The 17304-nt window shown below is 46.4% G+C and overlaps 1 protein-coding gene across 25 annotated transcripts in view; it reads left to right on the top strand.

Moving 5' to 3' along the window:
• Window positions 1-17304, top strand: part of FBRSL1 (fibrosin like 1) — a 497698-nt gene that overhangs the window by 477676 nt on the left and 2718 nt on the right. For 9 of the 25 annotated variants that reach the window (XM_087913419.1, XM_087913410.1, XM_087913415.1 and 6 more), the window contains 7 exons: window positions 1575-1646; window positions 1943-1981; window positions 3595-3666; window positions 5699-5831; window positions 8997-9080; window positions 12176-12259; window positions 16363-16591. In XM_087913419.1, coding sequence (XP_087769545.1) covers window positions 1575-1646; window positions 1943-1981; window positions 3595-3666; window positions 5699-5831; window positions 8997-9080; window positions 12176-12259; window positions 16363-16591 — 713 coding nt within the window. The remainder of the gene's footprint in view (window positions 1-1574; window positions 1647-1942; window positions 1982-3594; window positions 3667-5698; window positions 5832-8996; window positions 9081-12175; window positions 12260-16362; window positions 16592-17304) is intronic. The other 16 variants (XM_087913416.1, XM_087913409.1, XM_087913414.1 and 13 more) reach the window with 7 other exon arrangements.

The raw sequence follows: 17304 nt of genomic DNA, 5'->3' as shown, positions 1-17304 counted from the left end.
AAGAAGGGATAAAGCTGTTCTGCACGGCTGCCAAGACCAAGTCGTCGAGGGTGGCAATTAAAAGGGGCGAATTAAAAAGAAATTCACCTGGATCCAGCTGGGGCACAGCTAATATTTCCAAGAAAGCAAAAGTCCCTTTTAAAAAGGGGAAAATGGAATTGACACAGTTCCAGGCCTCTGAACATTACAGATTACAGATAATCAGAGTTGGAAGGGACCTTGTAGGTCATCTAGTCCAACCCCTCTGCTCAAGCACCATTTCTGACAGAGGGCAGTGAAAGCCCTCTTGAAAGCTTCCAGGGATGAAGCTCCTACAACTTCCAAAGGCAACTTCTGTTCTATCAGTTGATTGTTCTCACTGTCAGAAAATTCCTCCTTATTTTCAGGTTGAATCTCTCCTTGATCAGTTTCCATCCATGATTCCTTGTCTGGCCTTCAGGCGCCTTGGAAAATAGCTTGACCCCCTCCTCCTCTCTGTGGCAGCCCCTCAAATACTGGAAGATGCTCTCCTGTCCCCCCTGGTCCTTCTCTTCACTAGACCAGCCAGGCCCAGTTCCTGCAACCATCATATGTTTTAGTCTCCAGGCCAATGATAATCTTACATAGATTAAGATTAACTGAGTTGGAAGGGACCTTGTAGGTCATCTAGTCCAACCCTCCATCCAAGCAGGAGACCCTACACCATTTCTGACAGATGGCAGTCCAATTCTTCTTCTTGAAAGCCTCCAGGGATGAAGCTCCCACAACTTCCAAAGGCAACTTCTGTTCCATGGGTTGATTGTTCTCACTGTCAGAAAATTCCTCCTTATTTCCAGGTTGAATCTCTCCTTGGTCAGTTTCCATCCATTATTCCTTGTCCAGCCTTCGGGTGCCTTGGAAAACAGCTTGACCCCCTCTTCTCTGTCATCTTCAACTTACGACCACAACATGACAAGTCATCCTTGACGTACGACCGCAACCGACACCAAAATTTCTGTTGCTAAGTTGAGATCGTTGTTAAGAGAATTTTGCCACATTTTTAGCATTGCTTTTCCCACTGTTGTTAAGGGAAGCAATGTGCTTGTTAAGTGAATCTGGCTTCCCAGTTGAATTGGCTCATCAGAAGGTGGCGAAAGGGGATCCCGTGACCCCCCCACTGTCATAAGTTGCCAAGCATCTGAATTTTGATCACGTGACCAAGGGGATGTTGCAAGGGTTGTTAAGTGTGAAAAATCACTTTTTTCAATGCCGTTGTAACTTTGAACGGTCGCTAAAAGGAATGATTTTAACTTGAGGACTATCCTTATTCATAATGGATGGATGGATGGATGGATGGATGGATGGATGGATGGAAGGAAGGAAGGAAGGAAGGAAAGAAAGAAAGAAAGAAAGAAAGAAAGAAAGAAAGAAAGAAAGAAAGAAAGAAAGAAAGAAAGAAAGAAAGAAAGAAAGAAAGAAAGAAAATGAAATTTTGAGCTCAATTGTGGCTTTATTGCTCAGGGTCATTAAATGTCCCTTCCTGTTTGCTAGCGTCACATCGAAGCATTTTGCTAGAACAGCAAACTCACCGACATTTTCGTTTTTAATTCTTCTAGACTTCGAACCCAATCGATGTGGCAGGCAGGCCTAGCACGGTGCACCACACGCTTCTTCAGAAGACACCAGGGGTAAGTACCAAGTCCAGTGAGGTTCTTTCAGGAAAATTATAGATAATAGTTTTTAAACAGATCTGTATCCGGAGTTACGGGATAGACTGAAATAAAGGAATTGCACACTTTCGAATTAGAAATATTTGTTTTCTAAGTCTTGATGCAATTATGGTCTTAACGCTGAAATAAATAAGGAGCAATTTTCACGCTTGTTCCCTGGCTTGTTCCACACCCTGAATTTTTTTAAAAAAATCCTTTTTATAATCCAGGTTACGTAAAAGGTTGATTTTTTTTTTCCCTCGTGTTTTCCCTAGGTGGCGGACGCCTATCGGGCTCCTGTACGAGTAAGTAAGGTTTGTCAGGGATTTTATTTTATTTTTTAATCTATTTTTTTTTATTTATTTTTTTAAATTGAAGGGAGGGAAAGAAATGACACATATGAAGACTCTTCAAAATGCTTTCCTTAAAAGGGCGAGGGAAGAAGATGTAATTTTAAAAATATTCGATTGCGCAGAAATGGATAGACCGACATTAAAGATAAAAGAGAAGGAAAATGCAGAATACTTTCAAATATGGGATTTGTTTTATAAATTTTTGGATAAGAGAAGTAGAAATGAGGAGCTGGGAAAACTTCATTATGTAAGCAACTGACCCAGACAATACACCAACACTTCACAAAGCACATATATATGTTAATTGAAAATGTATAAATAAACTATATACATAAAAAAAGAACGGGTGAGATTATAGATTGCAGCGAGCTGACATTTGTCAAATTCACTAAACAAACTGTTGTAAGTGGACTGTCAACTCATAAAATATTTCTATGGTCTTTTTAGAATAGAAATAGGAACAGAACAGAATAGAATAGAATACTGGAATAGAGTAGAACAGAACAGAACAGTATATAATAGAATAGAATAGAACAGAACAGAATAGAATAGAATAGAATTCTTTATTGGCCAAGTGTGATTGGACACGCAAGGGATTTGTCTTGGTGCAAATGCTCTCAGTGTACATAAAAGAAGTACAGAGTTACTTTTTTTTAGAGTTGCCAACTCTAAAAAAGCGAGGGAGAAAAGGGGTTTGAAAGAGCAGTGCAGCCGCTTGGAAATCAAAAGTGCATTCCATAAATAGTTTTCAAAGATAGTAACGAGGTGACTGAAGTTTCTGCCAGGCAAAATTCTAACTGGAGAACATGATGGATGGCTCTTGGCTAGGGATGTGTCCCATTGGAGGATATGAATTACGATACACCCAGAGGGGTGAGGGGAAAACCAGGGTCAAGGGTGACAGTGAATTAAGTGTCTCAGAGTCGGCTAAACCCAGGCAGCGCAGACATGTTAACTCCCAATAAATCCTTTTGGAATTTTGGAAGTTTGGCTCGAGACTCCTGATTTAAATGGGGTAACTGCCGGAATCCTGACATAATAGAGTATTAGGATATTAGAAATATTAAGGCAGCCTAATCTACGCATTAGGGCAGCCTTTAAATCAAACCAATGATTTCAGGTAGTCCTCGACTTACAACAGTTCATTTGTTGGCTGTTTGAAGTTGCAGCAGCACTGAAAAAAAAGCTACTTATGACTGTTTTTCACACTTACGACCGTTGCGACCTTCTGACCAGCACAATCAGTGAGGAAGCCAGATTTACGTCCCCGTTTTATGACCTTTCTCACCACGGTCGCTAAGCAAATCACTGCAGTTGTTAAGTGAGGAGCACCTGGCTTCCTCGTTGGACTTTGCTTGTCAGAAGGTGTTGATCCCCGGGACACTACAACCCTCATAAATGCAAGCTTGTCACCAACTCGCTGAGCAAACGTCTCACTTAGCAACGGGAGTTCTGGGATGAATTCTGGCCGTAGGTCAAGGACTACCCATAATCAGTTGTACAAAGGAGAGAGAGAGAGAGCAGTGGACACCACAGCTGCTTAAAATTAAATCTCGGTCCTTGTTTTATTACAGAAGCCCGGGAAATGGTGCGCTGTCCACGTCCAGATTGCTTGGCAGATCTACCATCACCAACAGAAGATAAAGGTAATCGGGCAGATTTATTCAGAAAACCAGCGCTTTTCTCTTCCGGCTTTGAGGCTGACAATTCCCATTCTCACCACCCCTGATATGCAAAGATGTCTTATTTTTCACACGGTTGCTTTCCCTCCGCAAAGCGTGGAAATTAATTAAGCCTTTCTATCTTCGAATATCTATTTTAGAAATCTTACCTGGCTGTGTGTTTCTCTGGTGGGGCAGGTCATCCTAGTAGCAATACCAATCCTACTCAATCCAGAGGAGAAGATCGGAATACAAAATAACCCAGTTGGAAGGGACCTTGAAGGTCTTCTAGTCTAACCCCCTGCTCTAGCAGAAGACCCTGTACCATTCCAGACAAACGGCTGTCCAATCTTTTTCTTAAAAATCTCCACTGATGGAGCAGCCGGAACTTCTGGGAGCAAGCTGTTCCACTGATGAATTGTTCTCACTGATCAGTGATTCCTCATTAATTCTAGGTTGCTTCTCTCATTAATGATCTTCCGTTATTTCTTGTCCCGCCTTAGGGACAGGAGAATAGGGGTTGACATCTTTGGGACAATAGGACATCCCCTCTTCTCTGTGACTGTCCCTCAAATATTAGAAGACGCTTGGAGATTGCCAAGAGTCCTTGCCCTTTGGAAGAATGACAGGTTGGAGAACATAACAGGGTTGAAGCCGAGAGAAACTTTGTGGTAGCGCCTCTGAAACTGAGATATCTCTCATCGGGAGATGTTCAAGAGAACGCTTTCTATGCTGAGGGAGAAATTCTGAGAGAAACCAAGCACGAAAGGGCAGAATTCAGAGTTTTGGCCCCAACCACAGAAGTCAACATCTAACACCCTGTGGTTGGTGGTTGGTTGTTGTAGAAGCCGCTTGGGAAATGGTTGGAGAACGCCCGGTTGTTTTGTGAAGAGGGTGGTTGCAGAACCGCCCTGCTTCTGAGGAGGTGGATAGTCAAGGAAGTCACTTTGACAGCCTCCTCCCTATTGTAATCACCACAATCTGTGTTTTGTTCTGTGGTTCCATCCCCCTTGTTTACCGCTCTAGTTGAGTAACCACAAAGCGGGGAGGAGAGAGAAGCAGAAAATTGAATTGTTGGAAGAAATATCTATCTGGTTCAGGTCCAAGTGGGGAGAAAGACACTGGAAACATGGAGGGTGATTGGGAAGATGGTTTATTGATGGACAGGACCACATGGGTTTGAAGTCCTGGGCAGCTGAAGACATGGAGTTGAGAGAGAAGGGTATTTATGCCCTCTCTTGGGCCTTGCCCTTGAGCTTCCTGTTCCTGTGCAAGAAATGTATGTTCTATTAGTTGTCAGACTCCCATGGAGCTATGCAGGGGTCCTAGCCAACCTTTTAGGTTGTCTGAATTAAGTTTGATTGAAGTCTGGACACTCTGAGGCGATGTAATGAGGAGGCTTGTGTCCTGAAAGGGTGTTGGACCATTTCTGTTGTGTCTTAATGGCTTTCCTGGTTTGGATCTTGAGCCAGGGCTGATCCTACCATTCTACCTAATTCTGCCTTTGTTCAAAATGTCCTGTCTTGAATGGATTACCAAATCTGGCCTCCCTGCTTGGGGGGACAGGGAACTGTGGCTCTGAGTTTTTGTTTCCTTTAAGATTTCTAGTTCTCTTTGAGGGGAAATATAATATTCTGCCTTTTTAAATATTTCTCAAAAGTGTTTCATTCTTTTAGGAGACGGGTGGGTGCTCACTTTGTACAGTATCATTCTGATGTTCATGGAACTTTGCTTCTGGTGTCAGGAGATTAGAGAGTGATCCTTGGGTTTAGGAAGTGGTTTGAGGAGCAGATCTACTCTTTTGTAAGCATGATGAAAAACCAACATGGCTCAATTTGGCTTTTTTAGCATGTTTCCACATTACAGAGCTGTGGGTACCAATTATGCCAACCTTACCTGGTTTTACATCCAGTGGTAATCAAGGAGAGGAGGGAACCAACATGTACAACACCAAGCCCAGAAAATAGAAATGAATAGTTAGAGGTTGTTTTTTTTTCTTTCTTTATTCTTTTGACAGCAAATGCAGCTGGATCCCCACAAGCTTGAAATCGGCGGAAAACTTGACCTCTTCAGCAGACCGCCAGCTCCCGGTGTCTTTCCTGGGTTCCATTATTCTCAAGATCTTGCCCGACCCCTCTTCTCCAGCACAGGTGAGGGAAAATCCCTGTTGATGTACACATGTCTATTCTGTTGCCAAAAATAAGCGGGGGGGGGGGGCTAGATCAGGGGGCCTCCAACCTTGGCAACTTTAAGACTTGTGGACTTCAACTCCCAGAGTTCCTCAGTGTTCTGACCTAGGCTTCCCCAAAAAGCAATAAGCCGACACTCTGTCCAGGCAAAACCCTTTTTATTAAATGACAGTGAATTTCTTGCATTCACATTCAGACAGATGCCTGGCAAACAATCTTTCAAGCGTGTAATTAGGAGCACAGACCTTATCTAGCCTGGAGAGATGCCAAGGAAATATTTCCAAACGCAGTGCTGACAAGGAAGGGCTCCGCACGGAGTCTCTGAGATGCACAGACAGATCTTCACACCTCTGCAACAAACGAATGGTTTCCTGCAAAAGCCCCCTCCCCTTTTCCTCCTGTTTTAATCCTGATGGGAGGGGGCATTCATTGTCCACCTGTGGCCTTACTCCCACGTCAACCCTTAGTTCATAATTGCTCTTATGCAGAGCCCTTGTCCGAGCCTTCCTCAGCCTCCAGGACTGGCCTATGTTCCTCCCCAACCTCCTCACTGTCTGAGTCTGCCGCCAATTCTGCTAGCCGCCGGCGGGTCACAACACTCAGCCAGCAAAGCTGAAGTCCACAAGTCTTTAAAAGTTGCCATGGTTGGAGACCCCTGCCCTAAATCAGCAGCCCTCAACCTTTTGGGGACCATGGACCGGTTCCGTGGAGAGAGATCTTTCCACGGACCAGAGAGGGCCTGGTTTTGTGTGTTGCCTGCATCCCATGAATGGGGCCTTGCTTGTTTGTGTGGCCCGTTTTCTGGCATGCTGTAGTTGGTGTTGGGCCATAGACCAGGGGTAGGGGACTTCCCTGCCTTAGATCCTTCAGGAAACGAATACAGCATCTTTAACGAGTTTGGCAGGTGCGTTCCTGATGCTCTAAAATATCTTCTCAGAATCAAATCCGAAGCCCCGTGTGGCTTGTAAATTACGCCTTTCCATCTGCGAATACCCAAAGCTGCACTGGGCAGTAAATCTCAATAAACTTGGCTATCGGCAGAGAAGAGGTGGAAGGAACTTGGTGACTCAATGGAAAGAGGCATAAATCTGTGGATTTCCAGCTTCTGAGGCTTCCTCCTGACCTTGTTGAAGGAGAAGCCATGGAGAAGCTCAGCTTCTCCAGGCTGTAGACGTTGCCGCCAAAAACATAAGTTATCTCAGATTCCCTTGTCCCTGGGATGGATGTACATCTGCAGGCAAACATTCAGTTTTAATAGCTTCCACAGCTACATTCCTGGTTTTACTCTGGAGGAAGCCTCTCCTTCCGCTTCCCTCCTCCTGACGATTATCAGCCCGGAGTCGTCAAGGTGCAAAGAGGTCTCCTTCCAAGAAATCACCTATTTGTGATGCACCTTCTGATATCCTAAAGGATTTACGGGGTGACAGCCTCCATCCATCTCAAAGCACATCGATAACAATGGGTGCCATTCTCCAGGGCTGCTTTCAACACACACACACACACACACACACACACACACACACACAGGGAGAGAGAATGTTTTCTTCTTTGAGTTGTTGGGAACCAGTTCGATCTCGATCAATTTTAGATCCTCTGATGATGGAGAGACCATGTGGGAACAAGTCCGAAGGACGGCCTGATCCTTTCTCCAGCCTCCTCAAATCCCTTCAGAATCTGTTTTGACCAAGGCTTATTGAGACACTAACAAACACACGTTAGTTCCAACCCCCCCCTTTTTTTTTACAAAATTTCAACGGCTGTGAATTAAAGTCAATCACAGCCCGTAATGAGTCTCAGTTCCACAGAAGTGTACCAATGTCCTTCCCGATAAGCCCACACCTTTATCTTCCTTGAAATGCTGCCAATGACTAAATTTCCAATTAGTTGTACAAGGCTAAGCAGAGCACAAATTCAACCCAGAGCTTCAGGTTTCAAACCGACGAGTACGAACGAAGTTGCTTCCTGCAAAGAGTCCTGTCCCTTTGCTCCTCCTTTATGTCTTATGGGAGGGCCAATCACCTCCAAGCCTTACTCCTGAGTCGCCCCTTTTGTTTTAACTGTTCTTGCCTTCTGGCAGCTCTGTGCATACGCGCACTAGGAACAGGCTCCCCTTGCTCCTCTGCCTCGCTGCTGCCAGACTCCAGAGGCTCAGAAGGCAGCACCCCACTCCCAGATGGCTCTGGTCCCATCTCTGCATCGGACACAGGCCCTCGTCCGAGTCCTCCCCAGACTCCAGACTGGCCCATGTTCCTCCCCACTGTCTGACTCTGCTGCCGTCTCCGCAGGCTGCCGGTGGACCACGACAGAATCTTAGGAAGGGTTTTCAAGACGGACGGGGAGTGGGGCGGTGAAACAATGGCAGATAAAGTTCTTTCAGCAGGGGGATTGCTTTGTTATAATTCACTCTTGTAATGGTATATGGGAATGACCTTTGGAGACAAGAGGGAAGAGATGCTCTCTAGGGAATAGTCAGATAAGAATCATCGGCAACCCACAGCCTCCGGAGCCGCATGTGGCTCTTTCATCCCTCTGCTGCAGCTCCCTGTCACCAGCTGATGCCACAATGTTGAGATTAGCTTCCGGTTAAGGGCGGGGAGAGGAAGCACGGCGCTCCAGGAGGAGACTCTATGGCAAGGGACGGGTTTTCCAGTTCGCTCCACAATTGATAGGGCTTTCGGTTAGGACAAGTAGAGGAAAAAGGGCACCACGCTAGGAGGAGACTATGGTGTGGGAACCGGACTTTTGGTCAGCTCCAGAATTGAATGGGGTGGGGGGTTCTGCTTAGGACCTTTGTGGCTCTTTGAGTGTTTAAGGTTGCCGACCCCTGGTGTAGCCCACAATTTCATAATGGGTGGAGAGAGAGAGAGAGAGACTGAAAAGAGTCCCTACCTAGTTTCTTATCCTGTGAAAGAGGTGGCGATAACGCTTGTGAGAGGAACTTTGGGAGGTGAAGGGAGGAGATAGCTGCCTCTGGAATGATCAGATAAGAGACGGCATAGTCCTTAGCTGTATAATGGGCCAAGCAAGAAGCTCAGGAGGGACCCTCCCTAAGTTACCAGGCTGTAAAGACGGATTCTCGGGTGCTGCTACAAGCTTATTTTGCGGTTGCTTCTGTTGTTGTTGCAGGGTCTGCTCACCCGAACTCCGCTCCATTTGGATCCTCGCCTCATCATAGCAGCTTCCTGCCCACCAGCCATTTGGCAGGTAGGTGTAAGTACACCTTATTCTTCCGATTTACTAGCCTTTTGATACATGCCTTGATTTTTCCTACATCAGACCAGTGGTGGCACAGTGGTGAGAATGTAGCATGGCAGGCTAATTCTGCCAACTGCCACACAGTTCGATTCCCAGTTGATTCAGCCTTCCTTCCGAGGTCGGTAAAACGAGGACCCAGATCGTTGGGGTCAATAAGCTGACTCCGTAAACTGCTTGGAGAGGGCTGTAAAGCACCATTTAACAGATTAACCAGAGTTGGAAGGGAATCTTGTAGATCATCTAGTCCAACCCCCCCACCCAAGCAGGAGACCCTGCACCATTCCTGACAGTGGGCAGCCCAGTCTCTTCTTAAAAGCTTCCAGTGATGAAGCTCCCACAACTTCTGAAGGCAACTTCTGTTCCATTGTTCCCTCTGTCAGAAACTATATCCTACGAAGCAGTACGTAAGTCTAAGTGCTGTTGCTATCAGGACCTGGGAAGGAAAAGGAAGACAGGTGTGTGCAGAAGGGGTGGTGATAATTTTATCTACCTCGAAGAGCAATTTCCTGCGTAACGTTCCTGGCTTGGAAAATATTATTTATAGATCAGGTTTAGAACAGAACAGAATACCAAATAAAATGACCCTCTTAAAGCTTAAAAAAAAAAACAACCAACAAGAACAACCTTCCTTCTAAATGAAACGGATTTATTTGCCATTGGGAAAAACCAGCAGTATTTGGAAAATCTTGATTGCGTTTCTGAAGCAACGGTTTGAGTTCTCCCAAGGATTGGGGCGCGGGACACAGATTTGAAGAGGTGATGTCCCAACCTTTCAGCCCAAGTCCCTTTGGTGTAGATCACACCTTCTGCTTTAAAATGTGTTGGCTTCTTTGGGTGAGCAATTTAAGGACAAGCTAGGTGCATAGCAAATAGGCGGTCTTCAACTACCATTGCTAGTGAATGGTGAAGGACACAATAATTAATCCACAATCCCGAATCATTAAGGGAAGCTGTTGAGGCAGCTTGTAAAAAAAACAACACATACGCACACATCCATTTCAACCCAGCTGGTCGTTTAGCCAGAAGTATTCTTTGTGGATCAGAATCTCTGTGATATAATTCACAAGACTTTCATCAAGAGCCCAACACCGGCCCTAACCATCTGGCCTGGCTTTAAAATTAAGCTTAGGAGAGACATCATTGTGGCCTAATTAAATTATTAATCGGCCTATTATTTCCCAGAGAGAGAACCCCGGTCTCCATTTCCACGAGCTCCCAATTTGTTATTCTGAGCCCACCAAAGCAAGGCTACGTTCATTGGAGTGGCGCGGTGGCCTAGAGCGCCGCAATCAGGAGGCCGTGAGTTCGATCCTAGGTAGAAGCAGATATTTCTGTCCCTGGGCTGCTGAACAAAACTCCGTATTGGCAACAAGGAAGGGCAGCCGGCCCTTCAAACAGTCTGCTAACTCCATTCCGTCGCCCAGACTCCTCTCCGCAAGGGATTATGGGGCCGTTTAATGTAGATGAAGCAAGGCTGCACTCAAAAACTAGAACATGAGTTTCAACCATCACTCCACCGCACACCTGTGTGTCTTGTTTGTGTTACTCAAATAAGAATGTTTCCCTCTTTGGGAACCCAAGGGGTCTTTTTGTAGTAGACTATAAAGTATCCAAATGAGGGGAAAAAAAGCTTAAAACGATAGGGAATAGGTAGATGCTACAAGAACCCGGTTTTAATTCAAGAACGTGGTTTCCAGGTGATGCCGCTGTTCCTTGCCACCCCCCCCCAAATATCATTTCTGTCCAATTCTTGCTATGTGATTCAACCAAGACGATGAAGGAGAGGGCTGGGGAAGAGAGAAAGAATCGGTACAGGTAGTCCTCAACTTACAAAAGTTCATCGAGTGGCCATTCAAAGTCACAACGGCACCGAAAAAAGTGACTCGTGACCATTTTTCACACTTACGGCCATTGCAGTGTCCCCCATGTTCACCTGATCAAAATCAGATGAAGGCTATCAGAGTTGGAAGAGACCTCGGAGGTCTTCTAGCTCAACCCCCTGGCGCTTGGCAACTGACTCGTATTTATCACGGTCACAGTATCCTGCGACCGTGTGCTCCCCTTTCGGGACCTTCTGACGAGCGAAGTCAACGGGATAAGCCAGAATCCCTTCACAACCCTGTTACTTACTTCACAACGGCAGCGATCCACTTAACAAACCGTGACAAGAACTGTCATAAAATGGGGCAAAACTCGCTTAACAATTGTCTCACTTAACAGTGGAAATTTTGGGGTCAACTGTGGTCGTAAGTTGAGGACTACATGTATTCCAAACGTCTCCATTAGGCCTTTCTTGAGATCTTCTCATGAAGATCTCTGGTTGTTGGGCCCTCCATAAAACAGAGGTCTCCAACCTTGGCAACTTTAAGACTTACGGACTTCAACTCCTAGAATTCCTCAGCCAGCAAAGCTGGGAGTTGAAGTCCACAAGTCTTAAAGTTGCCAGGTTTTCAGATCCCTGAGGAATTCTGGGAGTTGGAGTCCACGATTGGCTGAGGAACTCTGGGAGTTGAAGTCCACAAGTCCTAAAGTTGCCAGGTTTTCAGATCCCTGAGGAATTCTGGGAGTTGGAGTCCACGATTGGCTGAGGAACTCTGGGAGTTGAAGTCCACAAGTCCTAAAGTTGCCAAAGTTGGAGACCCCTGCCCCATAACACGTCCCACCAGAAACTAGTTTCCACCTTCTTAACTTTGCTCTCGCAAATCTGACCTTCTCGGATTGCATCTCGGTGGCCACCTTAGTCCTCCTGGCTCTTCAGCCTCAAACATTTGGTTTCTCCCTGGCACGCTGAACCTCCAGCACCTGTTTCCATGTTAGCAAGTTCTCCGACCCACTCTCCGTTTTTAACCCGTCAAGAATGTTCTATGCAGAGGGCCCCGCCAGGGAGAAGGATTAGCTGAAAGCCTGGCCTTAATCCCACTTGGGATTCAAACCATGAAATAAAACAAATCAACAAGGGGGCGGGTAGGAACAAAAAAAAAGGGGGGTACATTTAGTTTTCCCTTGCATTCTTGGCTAAATGCCGGCTAAAACCCTGTTTGCCTTTCCAGATCCGTTTACAAGGTCAAGCACCTTCAGCGGCCTTGGAAATTTAAGCAGCAATGCCTTTGGCGGATTAGGCAGTCATACTTTGAGTAAGTACGGATGGGTTCCTCAGACTAGCTTCTTTCCCAGAGAAGAGCCATGTTCCTATCGAAAGCAACCGGTGGCCGTTTGTTTGAAGCTTCTTAAAAACATCCCCCCCCCCACAAACAACGGACTGAGGCTACAAATATTCGTCCGTAGAGGACTTTCCCTAATTGATGTCCCCAGGTCCATCAAGAATGGTGACTTCAGCTCACTTTCCAGAGAAGGAGTTGGGGGAGACCAATAAAATTTATCCCTCCCCTGTAACTATTCTTTGGGAAGAGGGGGGTGTTTCAAGTCCAAGAACTCAAGAGAAGAAAGTATCAGGAAGATCTCAAAGGGGCTTTTTTGTCTCAAGAGACAACTGGACTTTCTGGGTTTTTTTTTCTTTGAAGTCGTTTTGCTTCTCACCCACGAAGCTTCTCCAGTTCATGAACTGAATCGGTTCTCATCCAAGAACTGAAGAAGTTCCCTGGAGGAGAAGTGAAACATCTTCAAAGAAAAAACAAACAAACAGAAAGTCCAGTTGCTTCTTGAGAAAAAGCGCCTTTGGGACAACTATGACCTGGATGATTGAGAATCTCCATAGACGCATCAGGTAGATACCCATAGCACCCATGAAATGGCATCACGGTAGAGCAGCGGTCACCCACTGGTGGGCCGTGAGAAAATTTTGGTGGGCCGCAGAGAAATCTCACCCCAGAGCACCCCACCCCCCCAAAGCAATTAATCCAGTCTGCGCAGAAACACAAGGCTGCTCAGCCCAAATGGCCCGCGGGAACCCTCTCCGCCCACTGACTCCTTACCTGGCGAACTTCTCTGCTAAGTTGCTATTTTTCCGACCATCATCTGTTCTGCTGTGCCGGGAGATTTAGATTAGCTAGGAAGCAGGAAATGGTTGGATTTTCTAGCTTTCTAGTTAAGCACAGCCGAACCTCCCTTAGGACTGAAGGTTTGTTTGCAGGCAAATTCAGTGCAGACTCACGGCAAGCAAATTTGAGAGACTGAGCTAGCTGATGGCAGATAGATAGATCACTGAATGATTCTGCGAGCAACTCAATCTGCCTGCTTTGCCTGATTTTGGATAAAAGTTGCTTTTTTTATTAAAAAAAAAATCAACATTTACATGCATGGTATGTTGAGTTAATTTTGTGAGTTTGCTTGGAAGCAAATTTTATGTGACAGACTGAGCTAGCCAATGGCAGATAGATAGATCTCTGAATGAATCTGTGATTCTGTGAGCAACTCAATCTGCCTGCCTGCTTTGCCTGATTTGGGATAAAAGTTGCTCTTTTTTTATAATAAATTCAATATTTATATAAATATTTATAACATTTACATACAAGCCATGCCCAGCTAGTCACATGACCACCAAGCCACACCCACAAATTAGGCTATGCCCACAGAACCAGTTAGTGGTCCCTGGGATCTAAAATTATGAGTTTGGTGGTCCCTGAGGTCCAAAAGGTTGGCAGCTTTAAGTCTTGTGGACTTCAACTCCCAGAATTCCTCCTCCAGTCATGCTAGCTCAGGGATTCTGGGAGTTGAAGTCCAGAAGTCTTAAACTTGCCAAGTTGGAAGACCCTTGCTGTAGCGGCAAGAGAACATAAGACATCGGCTTGGTGCGGGGTTTACCTGAGGCACTGTCTGCTTCCAGTCATTTCTACCTATCCAATCTGGTCCAGTAAGGATGGGCATGTTCTGCTCCTGGAATGGTGGCTGGTGGGCACTAGAGAGTTTGCCTCTTCTGCCATAGTCTGCATTCTGGAACATCCTTCCTCCTGAGATTAGGATGGCACAACTCTGTTGGTCTTTTGGAAGGTTTTTGAAGATCTGTTTACGTGCCCAGGCCTGGAGTCCCGAACACATGAATGTTCCTATTACCTGGGGAAGCTGATACCAATAGATTGTAATATTTCTTGGCTGCTGTTTGCATTTAATTTCTTTGTGTATCATGTTCTCATTGTTTTTATGAATGCTTGCTGCCTGCCTTGAGCCATTGCTTTGAGGTGGATATGATAGAGAGGCAGACAGACAGATTATCAACTCTGTAGTTTCAATCAAGGCATCACGTTCTCTTAACTCCATTTTGGAGGGGGAGGGAACTGGATGATCCCCCAGATATTTTGGACCGTCCGTGCTGAGATGCTCAGATGGCTTCCTTCATTGGTTTGGGCTTTCTGAAAAGAAGACCTGCTGGAATGAGATTCATAAGGAAGGGAGCTGACATCTGGAGGACATCTGGTTGCCAAGCCTAGGCCTGCATAGACCGGAACTACGGATCCCAAGATAGAAGTGTGAACGTAGAATGATTGACCCAGACAGCTTGAACTCTACTGTAGCTCACCTTTTCCAACGTAACTTATGCGAGCTTGTGTAAAATATACGATAGGGAAGGGCAGAACGCCCCAGGGAACGCTGGGGCGTTCTGTTTTTTCCTTCCGGTCACGCTGTCCTGGCTGACTGAAGGGTGTCTCACCCATTCCTCTTATTCCTGGTTGATCACATGGTCCTTGGAAAATAGCTGCATGTGCTGGTTGTTGTCTCCAGAAAAGAATATAAATAAACATAGACTCAGGCGCTTGAATGCCACCTCTGCAGACGTAAGGCTGTTCCAGTGTTCTTGTGTGTCTTCCAAAAATACCCTGGAGGTCATTAGCATCGTGAGAGGTTAACAAGGGTTTCTGTTAACCAAGGCCAGCTTCCTGGAGAGACGGTCTGCTGGATTGAGGCTCGTCAAACTAGAAAACAGAAGGAAATTGAAGGGGGAAATCTTTGCGGAAGGAAAGTTAAGCGATCAAAGACACACTGGAACACGCATTGCTACATGTGTCGAGACTGGAGCTGTCTACATGTTTTCAGGATTGTGTCTCGGTGTGCGGTCGTAAATACAGACCCCCCCCCCCAAACCAAGAATTTTCAAAAGCGTCCAATTTATTCAATAACAACCCCCCTCCTTTCCAAAAAAAACCCCCCAGAACACATGCCATAAAGCTCTCCATCCTTGGGGACAATTTCATGAATACAAAGAACTTCTAGCAGATGATGTTCTTCAAGAAAGCTCTATCATCTTCCTCAACGTCTTTGAGATGCATGGAGACAGGAACTCCCGAAATCGTCCACTGCTCCCAGTTAGGCATTTGGGAACGGTGTTCCCAACGCAACTGGAGAACGCCAAACTGGGTGGCCAACAGAATTAGGAGCACCGATAAAAGAGAGACTTTGTAGCTCAGGGTTCAGCTGTGGGGTCCTTGGTGCTCTCGGAGCTTGTGGTGTTCCTTGCAGACGTTTCATGACCCAGTTAGGTAACACTATCAGTGCTAGAAGGGAGTGGAACAGGGAGCAAACCCCACTCTCTCTAGCACTGATGAGGTTACCCAGTTGAGTCATGAAACGTCTTGGGAAGGACATACTGCAAAATCCCCCTTCCCTCCCCTCCGCCACTAACCTGCTTTCCAGCTCCGTTCTCCTGGGCAGGGCAACCAAAGGAGAACCCAGCCGATCAGCTGGGACGCAATGGGAGGCAGAGAAGAGATGGGGTTGGCGGGGCCAGTCAGAGGCGGCATTGGCCGATTCTCCAGAACTACTCAAAATTTCCACTACCGGTTCTCCGGAACTGGTCAGAACCGGCTGAATGCCACCTCTACTCATCACCCCACTAACCTGCTTTCCAGCTTCGTTCTCCTGGGCAGGGCAACCAAAGGAGAACCCAGCCGATCAGCTGGGATGCAATGGGAGGCAGAGAAGAGATGGGGTTGGCGGGGCCAGTCAGAGGTGGGATTTGCCGGTTCTCCAGAACTACTCAAAATTTCCACTACCGGTTCTCCAGAACCGGCTGAATGCCTCCTCTGCTCATCACATCCACGTAGTTATGCAGATTTCTTTGCTGGCCGAGACTTTCGATGGGTCCTTGTTCCCTATTGCTATTTCCAAGGGTTTTTGTTCCTTTCCCCCCCACCCTCCCCTTTCTCTTTTTCCAGGCCGAAAAAGAATAAAATAAGTGCACTTAAAAAAAAAACAACAATTGGCCTTTTCGTTTTTGTTATTCAACGTCCTTCCTGTCGCCCAGGAGCGAATCCAACCTTGTCTCCCGCTTTCTCTCGGTCTCCAGGTCACAGCAGCATCTTCGCTCACAAGGACGGGCCGAACGTCCAGAGTTTTGGCAGCCCCCACGAGCCCTGGAACCGTCTGCACCGGACGCCGCCCTCTTTCCCTACGCCGCCTCAGTGGCCCAAGCCGGGCGACACCGAGCGGAGTTCCTCGGTGACGAATCACGACAGAGACCGGGACTCCGAAAAGAGGGAGCTTTCATCCAGTAAAGAAGAGAGAGAGAAGGAGAGGTAAGGGAAGGTGGCCTTTGCAAAATGGACAGGTGTCCACGGCTTGGGGGAGGTTCAGTGTGTTGTGGGAAGTCACCTACCTTTTCGCTTGCTTGCCTGCTTCTTTCCTCTCTTCCTTTCCTCTCATCTTCCTTTTCTTTCCTTCCTTTCCCCTTTCTCCTTCCTTCCTTCCTTCCTTCTCTCTCCCTCCTCCCTTCCTCTTTTCCTCCTTTCTCTATCTTCTTTCTTTCTCTTTCTCCCTCCCTCTTCCTTCCTTTCTCCCTCCTTTCTTCCTTCCTTTTCTACCTTCCTTCTCTTCTCTTTTCTCTTCTCTCCCGCCTTCCTTCTTCTCTCCCTCTTTTCCTTCCTTTCTCCCTCCTTTCTTCCTCTTCCTCCACCTTTCTCTTCCCTTTCTTCCTCCCTCTTTTCCTTCCTTTCTCCTTCCTTCTCTTCTCTCTTCCTCCTCCCTTTCTTCCTTCTCTCTCCACCTTTCTTCTCTCTTCTCTCCCCTCCCTCCCTCCCTCTTTTCCTTCCTTCCTTCTCTACCTTCCTTCTCTTCACTTCTCTTCTCTCCCACCCTTCCTTCTTCTCTCCCTCTTTTCCTTCCTTTCTCCCTCCTTTCTTCCTCTTCCTCCACCTTTCTCTTCCCTTTCTTCCTCCCTCTTTTCCTTCCTTTCTCCTTCCTTCTTTCTCTTCTCTCTCCCTCCTCCCTTCCTCTTTTCCCTCCTTTCTTC

This window comes from Pseudonaja textilis, chromosome 15 (assembly GCF_049901715.1).
Source record: "Pseudonaja textilis isolate UNSWEBS1 chromosome 15, rPseTex1.2, whole genome shotgun sequence".
Taxonomy (NCBI): Eukaryota; Metazoa; Chordata; class Lepidosauria; order Squamata; family Elapidae; genus Pseudonaja; species Pseudonaja textilis.
This window is presented reverse-complemented; position numbering and strand designations above follow the sequence as displayed.